The sequence below is a fragment of the Lampris incognitus genome, chromosome 1 (assembly GCF_029633865.1).
Source record: "Lampris incognitus isolate fLamInc1 chromosome 1, fLamInc1.hap2, whole genome shotgun sequence".
Classification (NCBI taxonomy): Eukaryota; Metazoa; Chordata; class Actinopteri; order Lampriformes; family Lampridae; genus Lampris; species Lampris incognitus.
In genome coordinates, this window is record NC_079211.1 from 60510792 (window position 1) to 60534324 (window position 23533).

The following is a 23533-nucleotide window of genomic DNA, read 5'->3' on the forward strand; positions in this document are numbered from 1 at the left end:
TAGTTTCAAGAATCTGATGTTACTGACCATGTTGGTCTTTATGTTGTCATTTTGTTGTAATTTTTATTAAAGTATTGTTGAAAGTCAAAAGTCTCTCTCAGTCTCACCGACTGTCTCTGTCTGTCTGTCTGTCTCTCTTTCTGTTTCCCGTCTCTCTCTCTGTCTCTCTCTCGCTGTTTCTCTCGGTCTCTCTCTGTCGCTCTCTCTCTCTCTCTCTCTCTCTCTCTCTCTCTCTCTCTCTCTCTCTCTCTCTCTCTCTCTCTCTCTGTCACTCTCTCTCTCGGTCTCTCTCTCGCGCTCCCTCTCTCGGTCTCTCTCTCTCGGTTGCTCTCTCTCTCGGTCTCTCTCGGTCCCTCGGTCTCTTTCTCTCTCGGTCTCTCTCTCTCTCTCGGTCTCTGGGTCTCTCTCTGTCTCTCTGTCACTCTCTCTCTCGGTCTGGCTCGCGCTCCCTCTCTCTGTCACTCTCTCTCGGTCTCTCTCTCTCTCTCTCGGTCTCTCCCCCTCCCCCCGTCTGTCTCTCGGTATTCCAGAGTACAACTGACCGTCGGTGAGAGTCGGTCCTCTGTGTGTCAGTTGGGTGTGTATGAAGGAGCCCGGTAGTTTGCAGCGATAAGTTGTGTATTGACGATACGTTGTGTTATTTGGAAGGGGGCAGCAGCGGCAGAGACAGATAAATCTCTGTCACAGTGGACCATTTGGTATGTCGCTATGCAGACTGGCTGGAGCCAGTGAGGAACTGGAGGACTGAAATACAGGCTATGACTTGTTACCTCGAAAAACTTCCGCAACAAATATGGAAACAGCGTTTTGAATACAGCACTTGAGAGGAATGACTTTTGTCGGGACTGCAGCGTCTCTCCGCGGCGGGAGCTGGAACAGAGCAGGGCTCAGGGCCGTGTGGACTATTCCCTCTATGCTGCTATGCAGACAGGCTGGAGCCACAGCCTGACTGAAGCCCAGAAAACATTTTGCACAGCCATAGCAACACAGCGCTCCGCGAGCGGCGGCGCGTGGAGGACCCGGAGTGACGTCAGCGCTGTATAATTACAGCCGGACTCATCCGCGGCGGGACTACCTCTCGTGAATGCGGGGCTTGTCTGTAAATACTTGCAGGTTTGCAGTTCAGACTCTCTGGAGCCCGGAGAGCTCCCGCTATACTCCCGGCACCACATCCGCTGCACGGCGAGGCGACGCGGAGACGGCGCTGCGCAGGTGGGCGCTGTGCGCGATAGCGACGTTGTTCCGTCTCAAGCGCTGCGCTCTACAGGGGACTGTGCTGCAACCGCCGCCTGTTCGAGGGCTGTTTTTCGCTTCACGTGTCCGTGTGTGCTCACGCTGCAACTGGAATATCACCGATGCGCTTAGTTCTCTACTGGAATATCACCGACGCGCTTAGTTCTCTACTGGAATATCACCGACGTGCTTAGTTCTCTACTGGAATATCACCGACGCGCTTAGTTCTCTACTGGAATATCACCGACGCGCTTAGTTCTCTAATGCGCGTTTTTATGCGTAGCGCACATAAACCCGTGATCTTCTGTGCAACACAGCTCGGCTCGGGACTTGTTGAACACAGATAAATGAGCTGTGCAGGAGGCTGTTGCTGAACTGTTTACTTTCACGAAGTCTACGTCACCTTAGACCATCTTTGAGTTTGGTGAAGTCTGTGTAGGTGTGCATTTGTTTTGTGGGTTTACGCTGAGTGTACAGAAAAGATGAGGAATCCCCATCTGTTAGGCCTTGCAGACGACTGGACCAAGTCGGTCAGTGGTAACCAGTCAGCAGCGTCTGTGGTGGCAGTCCCCAGCGTGAACAAGAAGTTCAAAAGAAAGTCCCGTGAGCCGAAGCGGCTGTGCAAAAGCATCACAGACCAGCTGGCAATGAAAAGCATCAGACGGACAGCGGAGGAGGACTCTGCACACGATGCCTGGGAGGAAGCCTGTAACGATAACCATCTGGCTCCGGTGCACAGACAGCTGATGCCACACAAACCAATGCCCGGCGCTCTTTTACCAGGATTACCGGAGGGCAAACCGGTCATTACGTCATCTGTCTGTCAGAGTGGCGCCATAGACATGAGGATCGGAAGTAATGTTCCAGCCATTATGGCAAAACTCTCCCAAATACCTGTCTCTCCGTTTGCTAACACACACCTTTCTCCCCGCCAATGTACCGGTTCCCAATCCCAGTCGAGTAGCCACAAACTGAGTCTTACCTCGAACTTCCCACCTGTGACACCAGCCAATACCAGTCAGGATGACCCATCCCCATCCACGCACCAACCCTATCCATACCTCAGTGACACCTCCCTCTCCAACCGGCTGAGAGTGAACCAGGCTTGGGGAGAGAGAGCCATACCTTTGGTACTGCCTGGAGCCTCCCAGACGCAGCCTAATGGATCCACTTCTGAGCACCAGGCCGACTCAGCCAAGGTCAATAAACGGTGTTTCAAAAAGAAACGTTTGCAAATGAATTGTGTTTTGAACAGTCTTTCTCCTTATGAATCTGCCACTATTGTAGCTCTGCATCTACGTCTAGTAACTGTGTGCCTGTGACGTCATAGTTCACCGAAAAGAGTTTTGAGACGGTGCCATAAATGTCCTTTCTGAGGCAAAACAATAGCACAACCATGGCAGAGTGAATAGAATGTGTTGTTTCCGTCCCCTGACAGCTGGACTCCGGCCCAGCAGTAAGACTCTCCCTTGCCCCTCGCTCCCCTGTCCCTCGCTCCCCTGTCCCTCGCTAATAGTAGGTTGTCCCGTCATTGCTGTCTGGCCCTAGCAACTGACCAAGGTTTTTCATATAGACGACTGAGCTGAGGTCCGCCATGTGTTCTCATAGGACCAGCAACCTTTAGGTTCAGTCAAATCCTGCTGTCATGTTTCTGTAAGAGCTGTGCTGCAGAGCAGCCCTGCTCTCGGAACTAATGACGTTTGATGAGCACATTGTCTAGTCCTCTTTCTATCTAGTCCACCATCTGACCTTGCTTGTTATCTGCTCCAAGGAGTCGCTGAGGAAGCGCATGGGGGTTGGGGCTGATCCGTCCTCTGGGCGTGTACCGGAGATCAAAGCCCTGCAGCAGACCCGCAGGCTGCTGGCCAACGCCCGGGAGAGGACCCGCGTCCACACCATCAGCGCCGCCTTCGAGGCCCTGAGGAAGCAGGTACGAGATCTTCATTGTCCACCTGACAAACTGACACGTGCATGTCCTCAACAAACACTCACGCAAGCAGTGACACGCACACACAATAGTGCACACACAAACATGCACACACAATAGTGCACACACAAACATGTACACACTCCCAAACATACTACACACCTCAATACTGCCTGTCTTTCAGAAGCACACACACTTACTATACTGTATGTCCGTCTGTCTGTCCGTTTGTCTCTCTCTCCGTCTTTCTCTCTAATTAACACACACACTTATACTCTCTCTCTCTCTCTCTCTCTCTCTCTCTCTCTCTCTCTCTCTCTCTCTCTCTCTCTCTCTCTCTCTCTCTCTAATTAACACACACACTTATACTGTCTCTCTCTCTCTCTCTCCCTCTAATTAACACACACACTTATACTGTCTCTCTCTCTCTCTCTCTCTCTCTCTCTCTCTCTCTCTCTCTTCTCTCTCTCTCTCTCTCTCTCTCTCTAATTAACACACACTTATAATCCCATTCTCTAATTAACACACACACACTTATAGTCTCTCTCTCTGATTAATACACACACATACTGTCGCTATCTCTCTCTAATTAACACACACACTTATAGGCTCTCTCTCTAATTAACACACACACACTTATAGTCTCTCTCTCTAATTAACACACACACTTATACTCTCTCTCTCTCTCTCTAATTAACACACACACTTATAATCCCGTTCTCTAATTAACACACACACACTTATAGTCTCTCTCTCTCTGATTAATACACACACATACTGTCACTCTCTCTCTCTAATTAACACACACACTTATAGGCTCTCTCTCTAATTAACACACACACTTATACTCTCTCTCTCTCTCTCTAATTAACACACACACTTATAATCCCGTTCTCTAATTAACACTCACACTTATACTGTCTCTCTCTCTAATTAACACACACACTTATACTGTCTCTCTCTCCCTCTCTCTCTCTCTCTCTCTAATTAATACACACACTTACACTCTCTGTCTCTTTCTCTAATTAATAAACACGTGTACACAGAAGTTCACACATTAACGCAAACATGCATGCACACAAGTAACAAAGAGCCTTCTTGTAGAGAATGTGATGCTACCTGAGAGATAAAGTATGACGTCCCCCCAGCCTGTGTAACATGTAACACATCTAATGTAACATTATATATATATATATATATATATATAAAACGTTATGTATCTATGTAACATGTAACACATCTAATGTAACATTATATATAACGTTATGTATCTATGTAACACATCTAATGTAACGTTATATATATATACACTCACCGGCCACTTTATTAGGCACACCTGTCCAACTGCTCGTTAACGCAAATTTCTAATCAGCCAATCACATGGCAGCAACTCAATGCATTTAGGCATGTAGACATGGCCAAGATGATCTGCTGCAGTTCAAACTGAGCACCAGAATGGGGAAGAAAGGTGATTTAAGTGACTTTGAACGTGGCATGGTTGTTGGTGCCAGATGGGCTGGTCTGAGTATTTCAGAAACTGCTGATCTACTGGGATTTTCACGCACAACCATCTCTAGGGTTTACAGAGAATGGTCCGAAAAACAGAAAATATCCAGTGAGCGGCAGTTCTGTGGGCGAAAATGCCTTGTTGATGCCAGAGGTCAGAGGAGAATGGCCAGACTGGTTCGAGCTGACAGAAAGGCAACAGTAACTCAAATAACCACTCATTACAACCGAGGTATGCAGAAGAGCATCTCTGAACGCACAACACGTCGAACCTTGAGGTGGATGGGCTACAGCAGCAGAAGACCACACCGGGTGCCACTCCTGTCAGCTAAGAACAGGAAACTGAGGCTACAATTCGCACAGGCTCACCAAAATTGGACAATAGAAGATTGGGAAAACGTTGCCTGGTCTGATGAGTCTCGATTTCTGCTGCGACATTCGGATGGTAGGGTCAGAATTTGGCGTCAACAACATGAAAGCATGGATCCATCCTGCCTTGTATCAACGGTTCAGGCTGGTGGTGGTGGTGTAATGGTGTGGGGGATATTTTCTTGGCACACTTTGGGCCCCTTAGTACCAATTGAGCATCGTGTCAACGCCACAGCCTACCTGAGTATTGTTGCTGACCATGTCCATCCCTTTATGACCACAGTGTTCCCATCTTCTGATGGCTACTTCCAGCAGGATAACGCGCCATGTCATAAAGTTCGAATCATCTCAGTCTGGTTTCTTGAACATGACAATGAGTTCACTGTGCTCAAATGGCCTCCACAGTCACCAGATCTCAATCCAATAGAGCACCTTTGGGATGTGGTGGACCGGGAGATTCGCATCATGGATGTGCAGCCGACAAATCATGTCAATATGGACCAAACTCTATGAGGAATGTTTCCAGTATCTTGTTGAATCTATGCCACGAAGGATTAAGGCAGTTCTGAAGGCAAAAGGGGGTCCAACCCGGTACTAGCAAGGTGTACCTAATAAAGTGGCCAGTGAGTATATATATATATATATATATATATATATATATATATATATATATATATATATATATATATATATATATATATATACGTATATATATATATATATAACGTTATGTATCTATGTAACATGTAACACATCTAATGTAACATTATATATAACGTTATGTATCTATGTAACACATCTAATGTAACGTTATATATATATATATATATATGTTATGTATCTATGTAACATGTAACACATCTAATGTAACGTTATATATATATATATAACGTTAATATATATATATATATATATATAACGTTATGTATCTATGTAACATGTAACATATCTAATGTAACATTATATATAAGGTTATGTATGTAACACATCTAATGTAACATTATATATATATATAACGTTATGTAATGTAACAATCTAATGTAACGATATATATATATATATATATATATATATATATATAACGTTATGTATCTATGTAACATGTAACACATCTAATGTAACATTTTATATACACTGCTCAAAAAAATAAAGGGAACACCTAAAAACACAATATAGACCTCGATGAATGAAATATTTCAGCCGAAAATCTTTATTTATTAGACAGAGGAATGTGTTTAGAGCAAAATAACCTAAGAATGATCAATGGAAATCAAAATCATTAGCCCATTAAGGTCTGGATTCAGAATCATACTCAAAATCAAAGTGGAAAATGAGAACATAGGCTGATCCAACTTCTGTGGAAATTCCTCAAGACGATTCAAAATGAGGCTCAGTAGTGTGTGTGGCCTCCACGTGCCTGTATGCACTCCCTACAATGTCTGGGCATGCTCCTGATGAGACGACAGATGGTCTCCTGAGGGATCTCCTCCCAGACCTGGATCAGGGCATCGGTCAACTCCTGGACAGTCTGTGGTGCGACATCGCGTTGGCGGATGGTATGGGACATGATGTCCCAGAGGTGCTCGATTGGATTCAGGTCTGGGGAACGTGCAGGCCAGTCCATAGCATCAATGCCCTCGACATACAGGAACTGCTGACACACTCTGGCCACATGAGGACGAACATTGTCATGCATGGGCAGGAACCCAGGGCCCACTGCACCAGCATATGGTCTGACAATGGGTCTGAGGATCTCATCCCGGTACCTAATGGCAGTCATGGTACCTCTGGCTAGCACGTAGAGGTCTGTGCGGCCCTCCAAGGATATGCCTCCCCAGACAATCACTGACCCACCGCCAAACCGGTCATGCTGGAGGATGTTGCAGGCAGCAGAACGTTCTCCACAGCGTCTCCAGACTCTCTCACGTCTGTCACATGTGTTCAGTGTGAACCTGCTCTCATCTGTGAAGAGCACAGGGCACCAATGGCGAATCTGCTAACCAAGATGTTCTCTGGCAAAGGTCAATCGGGCTGCACGGTGTTGGGCTGTGAGCACAGGCCCCAATTGTGGACGTCGGGCCCTCATACCATCCTCATGCATTCTGTTTCTCACTGTTTGAGCAGAAACCTGCACATTAGTGGCCTGTTGAAGGTCGTTTTGTAGGGCTCCGGCAGTGCTCCTCCTGTTCCTCCTTGCACAAAGGACCAGATAGCGGTTCTGCTGCGGGGTTTTTGTCCTCCTGCGGCCCCCTCCACGTCTCCTGGTGTATTGGTCTGTCTCCTGGTACCTCCTCCATGCTCTGGACACTGTGCTGGGAGACACATCAAATCTTTTTGCCACAGCACGCATTGATGTGCCATCCTGGATTAGCTGCACTACCTGAGCAACTTCTGTAGGTTGCAGATACCGCCTCATGCCACCTCTAGTGGTGAGGGCACTAGCAAAAGGAAAAACTAACCAAAGATTGGCCAGAAAAGATGAGGACAGGCAAATGGTCTGTGGCCACCACCTGCAAATCCATTCCTTTTATAGGGGTTGTCTTGCAAATTGTCTAATTTCCACCTGGTGGAAATTAGACAATTTACCAAAAGGTGAAATTGATTCACAAATCAGTGTTGCTTCCTAACTGGACAGGTTGATATCTCAAAAGTGTGATTGACTTGGAGCTACATTGCATTGCTTATGTGTTTCCTTTAATTTTTTGAGCAGTATATATATATATATATATATATATATATATATATATATATATATATATATATATATATATATATATATATATAACGTTATGTATCTATGTAACGTGTAACACATCTAATGTAACGTTTTATATATATATAACGTTATGTATCTATGTAACATGTAACACATCTATGTAACGTTATGTATCTATGTAATGTATGTATCTATGCAGTTTGACTTGGCGAGATGCTCACATTAAAAAACTTAAGTAGAGCAGAAAAGGAAGTAGAGTACCAATACTTTCGGCTGCTCCCGTTAGGGGGCGCCACAGCGGATCACCCGTTTCCATCTCTTCCTGTCCTCTGCATCTTCCTCTGTCACACCAGCCTCCTGCATGTCCTCCCTCACCACATCCATAAACCTCCTCTTTGGCCTTCCTCTTCTCTTCCCTGGCAGCTCCATATTCAGCATCCTTCTCTCAATATACCCAGCATCTCTCCTCCACACATGTCCAAGCCATCTCAATCTTGCCTCTCTTCCTTTGTCTCCAAACCGTCCAACCTGAGCTGTCCCTCTAATATACTCGTTCCTAATCCTGTCCTTCTTCATCACTCCCAGTGAAAATCTTAGCAAAAGAAAGGATCTTAGAAAAGGAATTACAGTATCTAACAAAATATACACTACCGTTCAAAAGTTTGGGATCACCCAAACAATTTTGTGTTTTCCATGAAAAGTCACACTTATTCACCACCATATGTTGTGAAATGAATAGAAAATAGAGTCAAGACATTGACAAGGTTAGAAATAATGATTTGTATTTGAAATAAGATTTTTTTTACATCAAACTTTGCTTTCGTCAAAGAATCCTCCATTTGCAGCAATTACAGCATTGCAGACCTTTGGCATTCTAGCTGTTAATTTGTTGAGGTAATCTGGAGAAATTGCACCCCACGCTTCCAGAAGCAGCTCCAACAAGTTGGATTGGTTGGATGGGCACTTCTTTGAGCAGATTGAGTTTCTGGAGCATCACATTTGTGGGGTCAATTAAACGCTCAAAATGGCCAGAAAAAGAGAACTTTCATCTGAAACTCGACAGTCTATTCTTGTTCTTAGAAATGAAGGCTATTCCATGCGAGAAATTGCTAAGAAATTGAAGATTTCCTACACCGGTGTGTACTACTCCCTTCAGAGGACAGCACAAACAGGCTCTAACAGGTACTATTTAATGAAGATGCCAGTTGGGGACCTGTGAGGCGTCTGTTTCTCAAACTAGAGACTCTAATGTACTTATCTTCTTGCTCAGTTGTGCAATGCGGCCTCCCACTTCTTTTTCTACTCTGGTTAGAGCCTGTTTGTGCTGTCCTCTGAAGGGAGTAGTACACACCGGTGTAGGAAATCTTCAATTTCTTAGCAATTTCTCGCATGGAATAGCCTTCATTTCTAAGAACAAGAATAGACTGTCGAGTTTCAGATGAAAGTTCTCTTTTTCTGGCCCTTTGAGCGTTTAATTGACCCCACAAATGTGATGCTCCAGAAACTCAATCTGCTCAAAGAAGTGCCCATCCAACCAATCCAACTTGTGGGAGCTGCTTCTGGAAGCATGGGGTGCAATTTCTCCAGATTACCTCAACAAATTAACAGCTAGAATGCCAAAGGTCTGCAATGCTGTAATTGCTGCAAATGGAGGATTCTTTGACGAAAGCAAAGTTTGATGTAAAAAAAATCTTATTTCAAATACAAATCATTATTTCTAACCTTGTCAATGTCTTGACTCTATTTTCTATTCATTTCACAACATATGGTGGTGAATAAGTGTGACTTTTCATGGAAAACACAAAATTGTTTGGGTGATCCCAAACTTTTGAACGGTAGTGTACATGTATTAGGCGAGGATGCACGGATACAGGTTCGCTTCCTGGCTGTGGTGGTTCGGCCGGGCTGCCCCCCGAATCCGTTACATTGGCGTCAGAAGTGGGATACGCGCGGACGCGGGGGGTATATCGCGCAAGGATAAGTAGTTGGACCCTTTAGTCGACTGGTTAACGTTGTCGCTTGCAGTGCGGGAGCCCCTGTGGAGGCATGGAGGTGTTTAGGAGAGATGGCAGTGGGGTTTTTAACTAGATTGTTTAACACAATCTTGGAAAGTGAGAGGATGCCTGAGGAGTGGAGAAGAAGCATACTGGTACCGATTTTCAAGAACAAGGGTGATGTGCAGAACTGTAGCAACTACAGAGGTATAAAGTTGATCAGCCACAGCATGAAGATTTGGGAAAGAGTAATAGAAGCTAGGTTAAGAGCAGAGGTGATGATCAGCGAGCAGCAGTATGGTTTCATGCCATGAAAGAGCACCACAGATGTGATGTTTGCTTTGAGAATGTTGATGGAGAAGTATAGAGGAGGCCAGAAGGAGTTGCATTGTGTCTTTGTGGACTTAGAGAAAGCTTATGACAGAGTGCTGAGAGAGGAGGTGTGGTATTGTATGAGGAAGTCGGGAGTTGCAGAGAAGTATGTAGGAGTGGTGCAGGATATGTATGAGGGCAATGTGACAATGTTGAGGTGTGCAGTTGGAATAACAGATGGGTTCAAGGTAGAGGTGGGATTACATCAAGGATCGGCTCTGAACCCTTTCTTGTTTGCAATGGTGATGGACAGGTTGACGGACAAGATCAGGCAGGAGTCTCCGTGGACGATGATGTTCACGGATGACATAGTGATCTGTAGTGAGAGTAGGGTGCAGGTGGAGGAAAGCCTGGAGAGGTGGAGGTATGCACTGAAGAGAAGAGGAATGAAAGTCAGTAGGAGCAAGACGGAATACCTATGCGTGAATGAGAGAGAGGACAGTGGAATGGTGAGGATGCAAGGAGTAGAGGACATGAAGGCATATGAGTTTAAATACTTGGGGTCAACTGTCCAAAGTAGCGGGGAGTGCAGAAGAGAGGTGAAGAAGAGAGTGCAGGCAGGGTGGAGTGGGAGGAGAAGAGGGTGCAGGCAGGATGGAGTGGGTGGAGAAGAGAGTGCAGGCAGGGTGGAGTGGGTGGAGAAGAGAGTGCAGGCAGGGTGGAGTGGGTGGAGAAGAGTGTCAGGAGTGATGTGTGACAGAAGGGTACCAGCAAGAGTTAAAGGGAAGATTTACAAGATGGTAGTGAGACCAGCTATGTTATATGGTTTGGAGACAGTGGCACTGATGAAAAGACAGGAGGTGCAGCAGGAGGTGCAGGTGGCAGAGATGAAGATACTAAGATTTTCACTGGGAGTGATGAAGAAGGACAGAATTAGAATGATTATATTAGAGGGACAGCTCAGGTTGGACGGTTTGGAGACAAAGCAAGAGAGACAAGATTGAGATGGTTTGGACATGTGTGGAGGAGAGATGCTGGGTATATTGGGAGAAGGATGCTGAATATGGAGCTGCCAGGGAAGAGGAGAAGAGGAATGCCAAAGAGGAGGTTTATGGATGTGGTGAGGGAGGACATGCAGGTGGCTGGTGTGACAGAGGAAGATGCAGAAGACAGGAAGAAATAGAAACGTACGATCCGCTGTGGCGCCCCCTAACGGGAGCAGCCGAAAGTAGTAATAGCAGTAGTAGGCGAGGATGCACGGAGGCATAGGCGGCGGCAGGGTATGGCTTTGTTGGGCTGCAGCCCAGCCAATAATTGTTTGCCCCACCATGGAACAACCAAGAAAATTACCCAGCAGAATAAACCAACCCGTTTTCATTTAGCCTTACTTTTGAAAGTTATGCTCCCCCGCCGACCTGGTCCAACAGCGCCCCACATCCCAGCAGCATGATGCAGTGTAGTGCAGTGATGCAAATCTGACCTGGTCCAACAGCGCCCCACATCCCAGCAGCATGATGGTGTAGTGTAGTGATGCAAATCTGATGTGGTCCAACAGCACCCCACATCCCAGCAGCATGTTGGTGTAGTGTAGTGATGCAAATCTGATGTGAATTCAGCAGCTGATCAGCCGTTCAGTATCCCCAGTGCTATCCAACGTAAGGTTGTCCCTGTCCAGAGATGAGTGCGGAAGCTTTGCTAGTTGTTTAGTAATTGGCTGGGGCAAAATACTTCAGCATCTTAGATGCAAGATCGAGCTACTGGGCCATCAAGCTCAGCGAGGGGTCGTCACTGCTCACTACCTTTTAACGCCATATTTGGGCGGTACGGCTTTCTCAGGCTCCCTTTCGGTATCATGTCTGCTCAGGATGAATGCCAGAGGAGGGTAGACAAGACACACCAGGGCCTCAAGGGAGTGGCTGGCCTCGTGGACGCCATCGTCGTGTTTGGGAAAACAAAAGAGGAGCATGACCGCAACCTTAGAGCCATGCTCAGCCGGACCAGGGAGAGAGGTGTAAGGCTGAACCCGGACAAATGCGGCATCAGTGTATCTGAAGTGAGCTACTTTGGTCATAAGCTCACAGCCGATGGCCTCAGACCAGACCCTGTAGAGACTCTGTAGAGCAGGGTCTCTACAGGGTCTGGTCTGGTCAGCTACATGCAACCGCCAGAAAGCGAAGCAGAGCTGGAGACAATACTCGGCATGGTGAATTACCTCGCCAGATTTTCTCCAAACCTGGCCGAGGTGAGTGCAGCACTTGGCACCTGCTAAGGCAAAACACAGAGGTATAGTCGCCCCTTCATCCAGCAGTACTAAATATTACATGTCCCCGGACAGAAAAGGTGCCGAGCCCGGGCATGTTGGATACCGGTAACTTTTCATTGACACCAGAGGGGGGAGGAGGACAAGCAGAAGTCCGCTTCTTTTACCTGCTAGGAGGAAGAAGATGAGCAAGGGGAAGAGGAGATGTGGCAGAAGGAGGTGGAACAGGAGAGGAACTTACCCCACCAGCCACCGCCAGCAGCCGAGGTCACTATACACTCATCGGCCACTTTATTAGGCACACCTGTCCAACTGCTCATTAACGCAAATTTCTAATCAGCCAATCACATGGCAGCAACTCAATGCATTTAGGCATGTAGACATGGTCAAGACGATCTGCTGCAGTTCAAACCGAGCATCAGAATGGGGATCAGAATGGGGAAGAAAGGTGATTTAAGTGACTTTGAACGTGGCATGGTTGTTGGTGCCAGACGGGCTGGTCTGAGTATTTCAGAAACTGCTGATCTACTGGGATTTTCACGCCCAACCATCTCTAGGGTTTACAGAGAATGGTCCGAAAAACAGAAAATATCCAGTGAGCGGCAGTTCTGTGGGCGAAAATGCCTTGTTGATGCCGGAGGTCAGAGGAGAATGGCCAGACTGGTTCGAGCTGACAGAAAGGCAACAGTAACTCAAATAACCACTCATTACAACCGAGGTATGCAGAAGGGCATCTCTGAACGCACAACACATCGAACCTTGAGGCAGATGGGCTACAGCAGCAGAAGACCACACCGGGTGCCACTCCTGTCAGCTAAGAACAGGAAACTGAGGCTACAATTCGCACAGGCTCACCAAATTTGGACAATAGAAGATTGGAAAAACGTTGCCTGGTCTGATGAGTCTCGATTTCTGCTGCGACATTCGGATGGTAGGGTCAGAATTTGGCGTCAACAATATGAAAGCATGGATCCATCCTGCCTTGTATCAACGGTTCAGGCTGGTGGTGGTGGTGTAATGGTGTGGGGGATATTTTCTTGGCACACTTTGGGCCCCTTAGTACCAATTGAGCATCGTGTCAACGCCACAGCCTACCTGAGTATTGTTGGTGACCATGTCCATCCCTTTATGACCACAGTGTTCCCATCTTCTGATGGCTACTTCCAGCAGGATAACGTGCCATGTCATAAAGCTCGAATCATCTCAGACTGGTTTCTTGAACATGACAATAAGTTCACTGTACTCAAATGGCCTCCACAGTCACCAGATCTCAATCCAATAGAGCACCTTTGGGATGTGATGGACCGGGAGATTCGCATCATGGGTGTGCAGCCGACAAATCTGCAGCAACTGCGTGATGCTATCATGTCAATATGGACGAGGAATGTTTCCAGTACCTTGTTGAATCTATGCCACGAAGGATTAAGGCAGTTCTGAAGGCAAAAGGGGGTCCAACCCGGTGCTAGCAAGGTGTACCTAATAAAGTGGCCAGTGAGTGTATATAGCCGTACTAATCAGTCTAGTGCTACAAGAGACATTAGCCAACGAGCTGGGGATGGACCCCGGCGCCCAGCCAGGGAAAATGACCCTTCACGGCTAATAGGTAGCCAGCAATATTTTCATGGTGCCTGGTTTGACACATACAGCTGGCTCGAATATTCAGTTGAGACGGACCCGGCTTCCTGCTTCGCCTGCCAACATTTTTTGGGGGTTGGGCAGTGGTTCCATTCCGAGCCTGTCTTTTCTAATGGATATAAAAAAAATTGGAGGAACGCAACAACAGCTTTTAAAAACACAATGGGAGCGTGGCACACAGGTTCGCCATGGAAGCATGGGCTGGATTTAAACTGACAAGGATACATGGCCTGATATTGGGAAACACGACTGATGCCGGTGACTCAAGAATCGTGCAAGAAAACCATGTGAGTACACGACAGCTGTGTTGATGTCCCTGCGTTGTGCTGCATGCCAAGGCATCGCTCAGCGAGCTCACCGGGAGAATGAACTGTCAGCGAATAGGTGGAGCTTTGTGGAGCTGCTAAACTTAATTGACGAATTTGCTCTCCCTGAGGTTTCTTCTTATTTTTTCTCCCTGTTAAAGGTTTTTTGGAGTTGTTCCTTATTCGATGAGCGGGTCTAAGGACAGGATGTTGTGTTGCTGTAAAGCCCCTTGAGGCAAATTTGTAATTTGTGATGTTGGGCTATACAAATAAAATTGAATTGACTTGACTTGACAAGACTGTAGCAAGGAAACTGATGGACAATCCTAGAAATGCCAAATACATACATAAAGACATTCAAAACGGATTTTTTTCAAATAATGCTGGATATGCTCAGAAGTTAAATAGGTGCTGACATTATGGAAGCTGGACATTTCACCCTAATGGTTGACGAAGGCAAAGATGTAAGTACAAGTGAACACATTTCCATTGTTGTGTGGTATTTAATAGGAGAAGAGGTGAGTGAAGAATTGCAGACAGCCTGGATGCCGACTTGTTCCTGAGGGGCATAGAACAGACCCTCACCCTCGGTCAGTGCAGCGTTGACAAAAACGTGTGTGGGACGGTGTTATTATGTCAAGCCAGGGTGCATGAATGGGGTACAGCAGAAATTTTGGGAAATGTGGTTAGCAACGTTGAATCAGCAGCATAATTTTTTTAAACCATACAAATGTTGTACGACTTCTTCTCCAACTCGATCGCCCATGATCTGTTCATTAGTGTGATGTATTTTGTTTGTCTGCTCTGGACACTTCCCTAGGGTGCCATTAGTGGGCGCCAGTGTTTATATATTGGACATCACTGTTTCCGGGTTGTCTTATTCTACACTCTCTCTGGAATATAGTTGGATCACAGCTCAATGAAAGTCCGCTTCGCTCCGGTTATTTCATTACGTACTTCAAGTTAGTACAAAGAAGTCGGTGGCTTCCGTCTGTGAATCTAACAAATTGGCGATGAGTACGGTCCACCTGGCGTTCCCTACAACGCTGTGGTAACGAAGACTCCGCGTTAGCAACTTAGCAACGTGTGGCTAGGTTAGCAGTGCAAGTTGCTAGTTAGCAGTGCCGGTATCACTTCAAAGAAGAGATGGCGGAGATCATCGGGCATATGGATGCCTTTGACGAGGCGGCGGAGCAGTGGTCAACATATGTGGAGAGGTTTGAGCATTTTGTGCTGGCTAGTGGGATTGAGGGGGAGAGGAAGCTGTCAGTTTTCTTAAGTGTGATCGGGCCGACATCTTATGAACTATTGCGCAGCTTAATTGCCCCAGACAAGCCAGGAGGGAAAACATGATCAGACGGTGGCTGTGTTGCAGGCCCATTTCTCCCCGAAGCCCATTGTGATCGCCAAAAGATACCGCCTTCACAAAAGGAACCGAGCAGAGGGAGAAACAATAGCACAGTACATTGCTGATCTCAAAAAACTGTCGGAGCACTGTGAGTTTGGGGCTTATTTACAGGATGCTCTGAGGGACAGGTTTGTTTGTGGCCTCAACAGCGAGTCCATTCAGAAGAAGCTGTTAACAGAGCCTGCCCTCACCTACCCGAGAGCAGTGGAAATCACCATCTGTATGAAGACAGTGGCAAGGGAGCCCAGCAGCTCAGCGGCTCCTTGAAAGTGAATGCCATGTCTCTTCCAGTCACTCCGGGGAGGAGCTGCACTCGATGTGGCAGGACAAATCATACTGAAAGTGACTGTTTCTACAAAGATCAGCTCTGCCACCGCTGCGGTAAGAAAGGCCACATTTCGCGCACATGCAGAGAGAGCAAGCGGGGAAATAAGGCAGGTAACACAATGTGGAAAATAAAAGGGCAGAAAGGGAAAGATCGTTCCAAGAGACAGTTAAATGAATTGGACATCAGTGCCAAGCCGAGTGACACTGATACTGACTCAGACGCTGAATTAGCCCTGCACAAGGTAGATACAGCTGTGAGTGAAAATGTCATACAGTAGGACAATCCAGCCTATTCAGTAATGTGGGTGAGGCCAAAAGTAGAGGGCCTAACAACAGAGATGGAACTAAACACTGGTGCAGCCGTCTCCGATATTTCAGAAGAGTTGTACAAAGCAAAATTCAGCCACGTTCCCCTGCGCCACACCCACATCCTGCTGAAAGCCTACTCAGGTCAAGTGATCCCCAATGTTGGGGTCCTGAAAGTTAGGGTGCAGATAAACAAACAAAGCGCACGACTCCCCCTATATGTGGTGAAAGGTAATGCGCCACCCCTTTTCAGGCAGGAGTGGCTGAGAAGATTGAGACTGAACTGGACAGCCATAGAAACTGTCAGATCCATACATCACATGCGGGGAGACACGTTGGAAGCCGTGCTACACCGACATGCAGATGTATTCAAAGATGAACTGGGGACTCTGAAAGGCTGTGAAGTAGCACTGACACTGAAGCCAGAACATCAACCGAAGTTCTGTCAGGCTCGTGTGGTCCCATATGCACTCAGGCCCAAAGTGGAAGCAGAACTGGAGTGCCTGCAACAACTAGATGTTATTTCCCCAGTGCAATTCAGTGAGTGGGCCACCCCCATTGTGCCGATCATGAAGAAAAAGGGGGATGTACGCATCTGTGGGGATTTTAAGGTAACTTTCAACCCAGCCCTTTGTGCTGAACATTATCCTATTCCCCGGATAGAAGATCTGTTTGCTTCCCTAGTGGGGGGGGGGGGGCAGCGTTTCAGCAAACTGGATCTCTCCCATGCTTACATGCAGATGCCGGTTCAGGAGGGCTCTCACAGTTACCTTACCATCACCACACATAAGAGAATGTTCCACTACAACCAGCTGCCATTTGGAATAATGTCAGTGCCATCGATCTTCCAAAGAGTAATGGATCAAGTTCTTCAGGGGCTTCTGAATGTGCACTGTTTTCTGGACGACATTTTAGTGACTGGACGGGACGACGCTGATCATCTAAAAAACTTGGAGACAGTGCTGAGTCGCTTGGAGAACTTTGGCCTCTGGGTGCAGAAGAAAACGTGTGAGCTTTTCAGGAACTCACTGGAATATCTAGGACACACCATTGACGCCACAGGCCTCCACAAATCCCCAGAAAAACTCAGGGCTATTGCCGAGGCCCCTGTCCCAACGAATGTAAGCCAATCCCGCTCCTTTCTAGGACTGATAAATTATTATGGCAGATTCATCCCAAACATGGCAACAACACTCAGCCCCCTGCACAAACTACTGCATGCAGGGGCACAGTGGGAGTGGTCCCCAGAGCATGAAAAAGCGTTCTGCTCGACGAAAGAACAGCCCCTCTCTGAGAGAGTGTTAACTCATTATGACCCCCAACTGCCGATCGTACTGGCATGTGATGCCTTGCCATACGAAGTGGGCGCAGTGATTTCTCATGCGATGCCTAGTAGTTGAGAGAGGCCCATAGCATTCGCCTCCAGAACCTTGAGCAAAGCTGAGTAAAATTATGCTCAAATTGAATGGGAGGCCTTGGGGATCATATTCGGCATACGCAATTTTTTTGCATATATGTATGGGCGCCATTTCACCCTTCTCACGGACCACTGGCCACTGATGACAATATTAAGCCCCAGTAAAGCCATCCCGTCTATGGCAGCTGTGAGGCTGCAGCAATGGGCTCTTGTATTGGCGGCTCACAACTACACTATCCAACATGGAAATGCAGATGGGCTCTCGTGCCTGCCATTGCAGGTGGATCACAAGACAAACCAGGTTCTGTGGATACCGTGCTGTTACACCACCTGGACTCCCTGCCTGTGTGCAGCACAGATATTCACAAAGAAACAAGGTATGACCCGGTGCTCTCTCACGTGATGGACATGGTCTTGTCAGGGCAGTTTCCAGTAGTCAAGGAACGGGACGATGCACTGATGCCCTATTGCTCAAGGAGAGAGGAGCTCATGGTGGTTCTAGGGTGCCTTCTGTGGGGCAACCGGGTTATTGTACCCCCAAAGTTGAGACCACAACTGCTGAAAGAGCTGCATGCGGGGCACCCGGGAGTGGTTAAAACGAAAGTCGTTGCTTGCAGCTACTTCTGGTGGCTGGGGATTGATGCTGAGATTGAACAGCAGGCCAAAGTGTGTCATTCGTGCCAGCACAACCAGAAGTCTCCCGCCCTCTCCCCGTTGCACTTGTGGCCATGAACGGGCATGCCGTGGCAGAGGGTACATGTGGATTTTGCTGGGTTGGTGGAGGGGCATATGTTGCTAGTGGTGGTTGATGCTCACTCGAAGTGGCCGGAAGTGGAACTGATGGATTCCACCACAAGCTCAAAGACTGTTCAGGCTTTAAGGGGGTTGTTCAGCCGTCACGGCCTGCCTGAGGTTTTGGTCAATGACAATGGTCCGCAGTTCACTTAGAGTGATTTTGTGGATTTTCTCAAAGCGAATGGGGTGAAACACGTGCACTCTGCATCCTTTCACCCAGCCACAAACGGATTGGCGGAATGTTTTGTGCAGACAGTTAAGCGGCCATTGAAAGCTTCCAGGGGGCAAACAACGATGCGACATCAACTTGATTCATTCCTGCTCACCTATAGAAATGCTCCCCATGCCACAACGAATGAGTCTCCAGCCACACTCTTTCTTTGCCGTCGGCTCCGCTCCCGCTTCGACCTACTCAAGCCAAGTGTGGTGGCCGTGGTGGGTCAGGCACAGACAGGCCGGGAGGGTCGCAGGGCCCCATTCGCCAAGGACAAAGACTTCATGCCTGGGGACTCTGTTGTGGTGCGTGATTATAGACGGGGGGAGGAGAAGTGGATGCCTGGTGTGGTGGTGTCTCATGCGGGGCCAGTGTCCTACATGGTAGATGTGGGGTCAGGGCTACACTGGAAACGTCACACAGATCAGATGAGGGCCTGCGACCAGGAAATGCTCACGCCTGGAAAGCCATCACAACCCGCCTCATTGGAGCAAACAACTACTGCCCCCACGAAAGATCCAGTGCCAATTCCCCCAGCGGGTAGGCAGGATTCCCCCCCGAAAAGTCACTCAGTCCCACAAACGGAGCCAGTAAACTCAGGGCCAACAGAAGTATCGGTTGAGGCTGATGCTCCCCCAGAGACTGTTCCCTCAGAGACCATTAGGAGGTACCCTACACGGAAAAGAAAACCCCCAGACCGCCTCAATCTGTAATGGATTTTGGGGTACTTGCCACATGAGGTTAGTTAGTGAGTTGGGCAGTTTACCACCGCTCACCCAGTTTGTGTAACATGTGCAAGTCCTGTTTTTTTTAATGCAAGGATAGTAGGATGTTTTGAGTTATGTTATCTGTTTTAAAGTATTCCGTGTTGTTCTGCAGGAATATTCGGGTGTTATTCAGGAGATGTAAATGGGCATCCAGGTTTTTCGGGGAACTCCGAGCTAAATAAGTAGGGAGGAGATGTGATGTATTTTCTGTTTGTCTGCGCTGGACACTTCCCTAGGGTGCCGTTAGAGGGCGCCAGTGTTTATATATTAGGCATAACTGTTTCTGGGTTGTCTTATTCTGCACTCTCTCTCTGGAATAAAGCCGGATCACAGCACAATGAAAGTCTGCTTCGCTCCTGTTATTTTATTACGTACTTCAAGTTTAGTACAGAGAAGTCGGTGACTTCCATCTGTGAATCTAACAATTAGGAAACAGGGAGGAACGGAACCAACTGCACAGCCAGTCGAACTTAAGAACCTGTCTGACACGCTGGGCATGCCATCATGGTGGCTATCCGGAAATCACAGCCTGCAATGTGGGCAACACTTCCGGATATCATGTCTAATGTGCAGAGGAAAATGGAGGCCAGAGCTAGGAGTGGACTTCTTGACGAACAGTTTATCTAGCTTCTCACGTTTTTTGAGGATCTATAAAAAAACCAGCTTTCCATCACAGTGGACTTGGCGGACTCGGTCATAGCGACATTGTCAGACAAATGCGCAGTGGAGTTGTGGGGTGGAAATTTGGGAAAGAGCAACGGACCTGTGCACCAAAGCCAGTGTAAGCCAGACCGGGACACCCGAAATGAGACACGCACCGCCTCCTTGACGTCTACAGGAGTTTGTTGTTGTCAAGGCCTCAGTTGAGCGAACACCTGTTGCATCCCCAGATGTGCTGCACACGCATTCTTTCTACCTGACACACTTGTGGGTGACATGAAAAGACGTTTCTCAACTGAGGCCGGAGGTGTCCGGAGGCCGGAGAGTCTCAGTGCTCAGCCACAAACATGCGTCTTTCCTAGACAAGACATCTCTGCAGCCCATGGCCCAGTTCTATGGAGTGACAGGAGAGAACCTGACCGCAGAACTACACCAGGTTAAGCGTCTGCTGGAAAAAGAAAAAAAGAAAAAACAGGGACATGTTGAGAGGGTCTAAGGACAGGATGTTGTGTTGCTGTAAAGCCCACTGAGGCACATTTGTAATTTGTGATATTGGGCTATACAGATAAAATTGACTTGACATGTACGTGACGGAATTTCTTGCTTTAATGCGACTCTACCAGCATGCTTTTATAGATTTACATGGACTCATCTGTATTTCATTGACTCTGCAGTGACCTCTGCTTCATGCAAATGCAGCTCCTCTTGACTCCGTCGCATCGAAAATTATCTGAGGAACAGCAGCGGTGATGCCCGAACCAGCAACCTGGTGCTATGGGCCGTCAGCAAACGAAGGACGAAGGCTTTGGCTGTCTAGTGCGTCATTGATATGTTCGCCTCCAACCACAACAACCGGCAGATTTCGCGCCTTTGAACGTGAGTCTGAATATATAATAGCCCGGGAACCAGTCGACTAAAGGGTCCGACCCGTTAGTCAAGGGCTAGCGAGTCTATCCATGCACGTTACACTACCCCCCTCCCCTCCTTCGGTAAGCGCATCTCTGCGCTTCAGCATATCAGCTCCCTCGCGCCCCTGGGCGCACGCGCTTCCGATGGCCTCGCGGTCTCACCATCCCACTTCTGACACCAATGTAGTGAATTCGGGGGGCAGCCCGGAACCGCCACAGCCACGACACGAACCCGGATCTCCCGCATCACGGGCAACCACGTTACGTTGGCACTCGTGGTGCGGGAGATCCGGGAACGTGGTGCGGGAGATCCGGGTTTGCGTCCTGGCTGCAGCGGTTCCCGGTTGCCCCCCCCCCCGCTACAATGTATTTAATATTAGGATCAATCAAGTTGGGTTTTTTTTATAGCGCTTTTCTAGCTGCAACAGCCACTACTCACAGCGCATATTCCGAGCCAACAGGGTCGATTTGGAAACTGTGCTGACTTTGTCGCACTTTGAGTGGCCTTGAGTGGCCACCTGTTATGCTCTCTCTCTCTGCTCGAATGTGTGTGAGGAGTGTTACGTGTGACATACAATGCCTGGGATTTGTGGCGGACGGATGCGGCTGACAACATGAACAGCGGAAACAGTATGAATAATATTTTGTAAACTCGGTTACCATCCATGTGTGTTGCTCTCGATGTAAATTTGCGTGTGAAAAAAGGAGTCGGTGCGATCTAACCCGCCGTAGCCTAATGCGTGGTACTTCTTCCGCTTCCGGTGTGGCAAGATGGCGGCGCGGATTCACGTTCGCAGCAGCCCCACCTAGTACCGGTGTGGCAAGATGGCGGTGCGAGTTCACATTTGCGGCGGCCTCACTCTGTACCGTCGATGCTGTGTCTTTATCCACGTCTGCGTGTAAATGTTTGTCTTCGTTTGTTGGCTGGGAGAGCTGGCGCTGGATCGGCTGCGAGAGCCTGGTCTGCTGCGCTGTGGGCCCCAGGGACCGCGGCCTTGCTCGGAGCTGCGCCTGAGGAGGTAACACCGAGGGCGGTCTGACAGGACGCGGAAGCGGGGCAGGCTAAGCTAATTGCACATGCAGACCGGCACTTCCGATAACATCGAGGGCGGTCTGGCGGCGGCCTCACCTGGCGTTGACTGGTGTTTTTGATGTCGTCGTGTGGAGTGCGGGGAGGTGTGTCAGGGTTGTCTGGCTGGGAGAGCTGACGCTGGTTCGGCTGGGAGGGCTTGGTCTGCTTCGTCCGGTTGCCACGGAGACCACGGCCCCTGCCTGAAGCTGCCCCCCGAGGAGGAAACATGGAGGGCGGTCTGACAGGACGTGTAATTGGGGCGGGCAGGCTAGGCTAACTGCTAGCCCATGCAGTCATCCTGGCTGGCGTTTGTTGGACACTTTAAAAAAAAATGTGTATGTTAGTTTGAATATGTGTGTTCCTGTAGTTCTTAAATGTGTCTTTATCTGTACGTTGCACTGCTGTGGGCTGGGGAAACGGCATTTCATTTCACTTCATGTGCTTAAGTACTTGAGGTGAAATGACAAATAAAGTATTCCTGATTCTCGCTGTTGGGAGGGGGCGCTATTCTATTGTGTATGTATTCCCGCTGAAAATGTCAGCCCCACCACTGTATGGATTAGCCCCACTGTAGTTTAGCCCAAAAAACAAAACAAAAAAAACCCCAAAAAACGTTGTGCCGCCACTCGCCACTGAGAGGCCATTTTATGTGAAGTGCAGAAACTAAGCTAACATTTTAAAAGTAGGAAAAGAAGCAGAGGGCGGGAGTCTACTGTCCAGTATTCACACATATGGAGTATTGGCAGTAGCCATACCAACACGTACCCTGGTTCTACTGACTGACAGAAGCTAAACAGGTGTGTACTTGGCTAGTACTTGGATGGGAGACGTCCCGGGAAAACTGAGGTGGTGTTGGTAGCCAACTAGGGGACAATCTTCAAATCAATTTTATTCGTGTAGCCCAATATCACAAATTACAAATTTGCCTCAGTGGGCTTAACAGCAACCCAACATCCTGTCCATACACCCTCTCATCGGATAAGGAACAATTCCCTAAAAAAACCCTTTAACAGGGAGAAAAAATAGGAAGAAACCTCAGGGAGAGCAACAGAGGAGGGATCTCTCTCCCAAGACGGACAGCGTGCAATGGATGTTGTGTTCACGCAATTTACATAATACAACATTGAAAGAGGATAACAGAATTATAATGGACATAAAATTTATGAAGAACATGATGCACAGGATGCCAAGCAGTGTCCACATGCCAACGGAGCAGTCCAGGACCCAAGCCACGTGACCAGCATCATCATGTAAAAAAAGAAAAACTTATGTGAGGAGTGGAAGGGCAGGCAGCATCCAAATGGCGACCACCATCACCACGGAGACCTGGGAGGAGAACCGACTGCACATGCATGCAAGAGAGACTCACATGACACCATTCAAACACAGAAAGGAGAAGACA

The 23533-nt window shown here is 47.9% G+C and overlaps 1 protein-coding gene across 1 annotated transcript in view; it reads left to right on the forward strand.

The window, feature by feature from the left end:
* Positions 1–296: 296 nt before the first annotated feature.
* The window catches only part of atoh8 (atonal bHLH transcription factor 8), a 135454-nt gene continuing 112217 nt past the window's right edge, over positions 297–23533 (forward strand). Inside the window, exons 1-2 of the mRNA XM_056284657.1 lie at positions 297–2432; positions 3005–3163. Of these exons, the coding sequence (XP_056140632.1) occupies positions 1716–2432; positions 3005–3163 (876 nt within the window). The 5' untranslated portion in view covers positions 297–1715. The remainder of the gene's footprint in view (positions 2433–3004; positions 3164–23533) is intronic.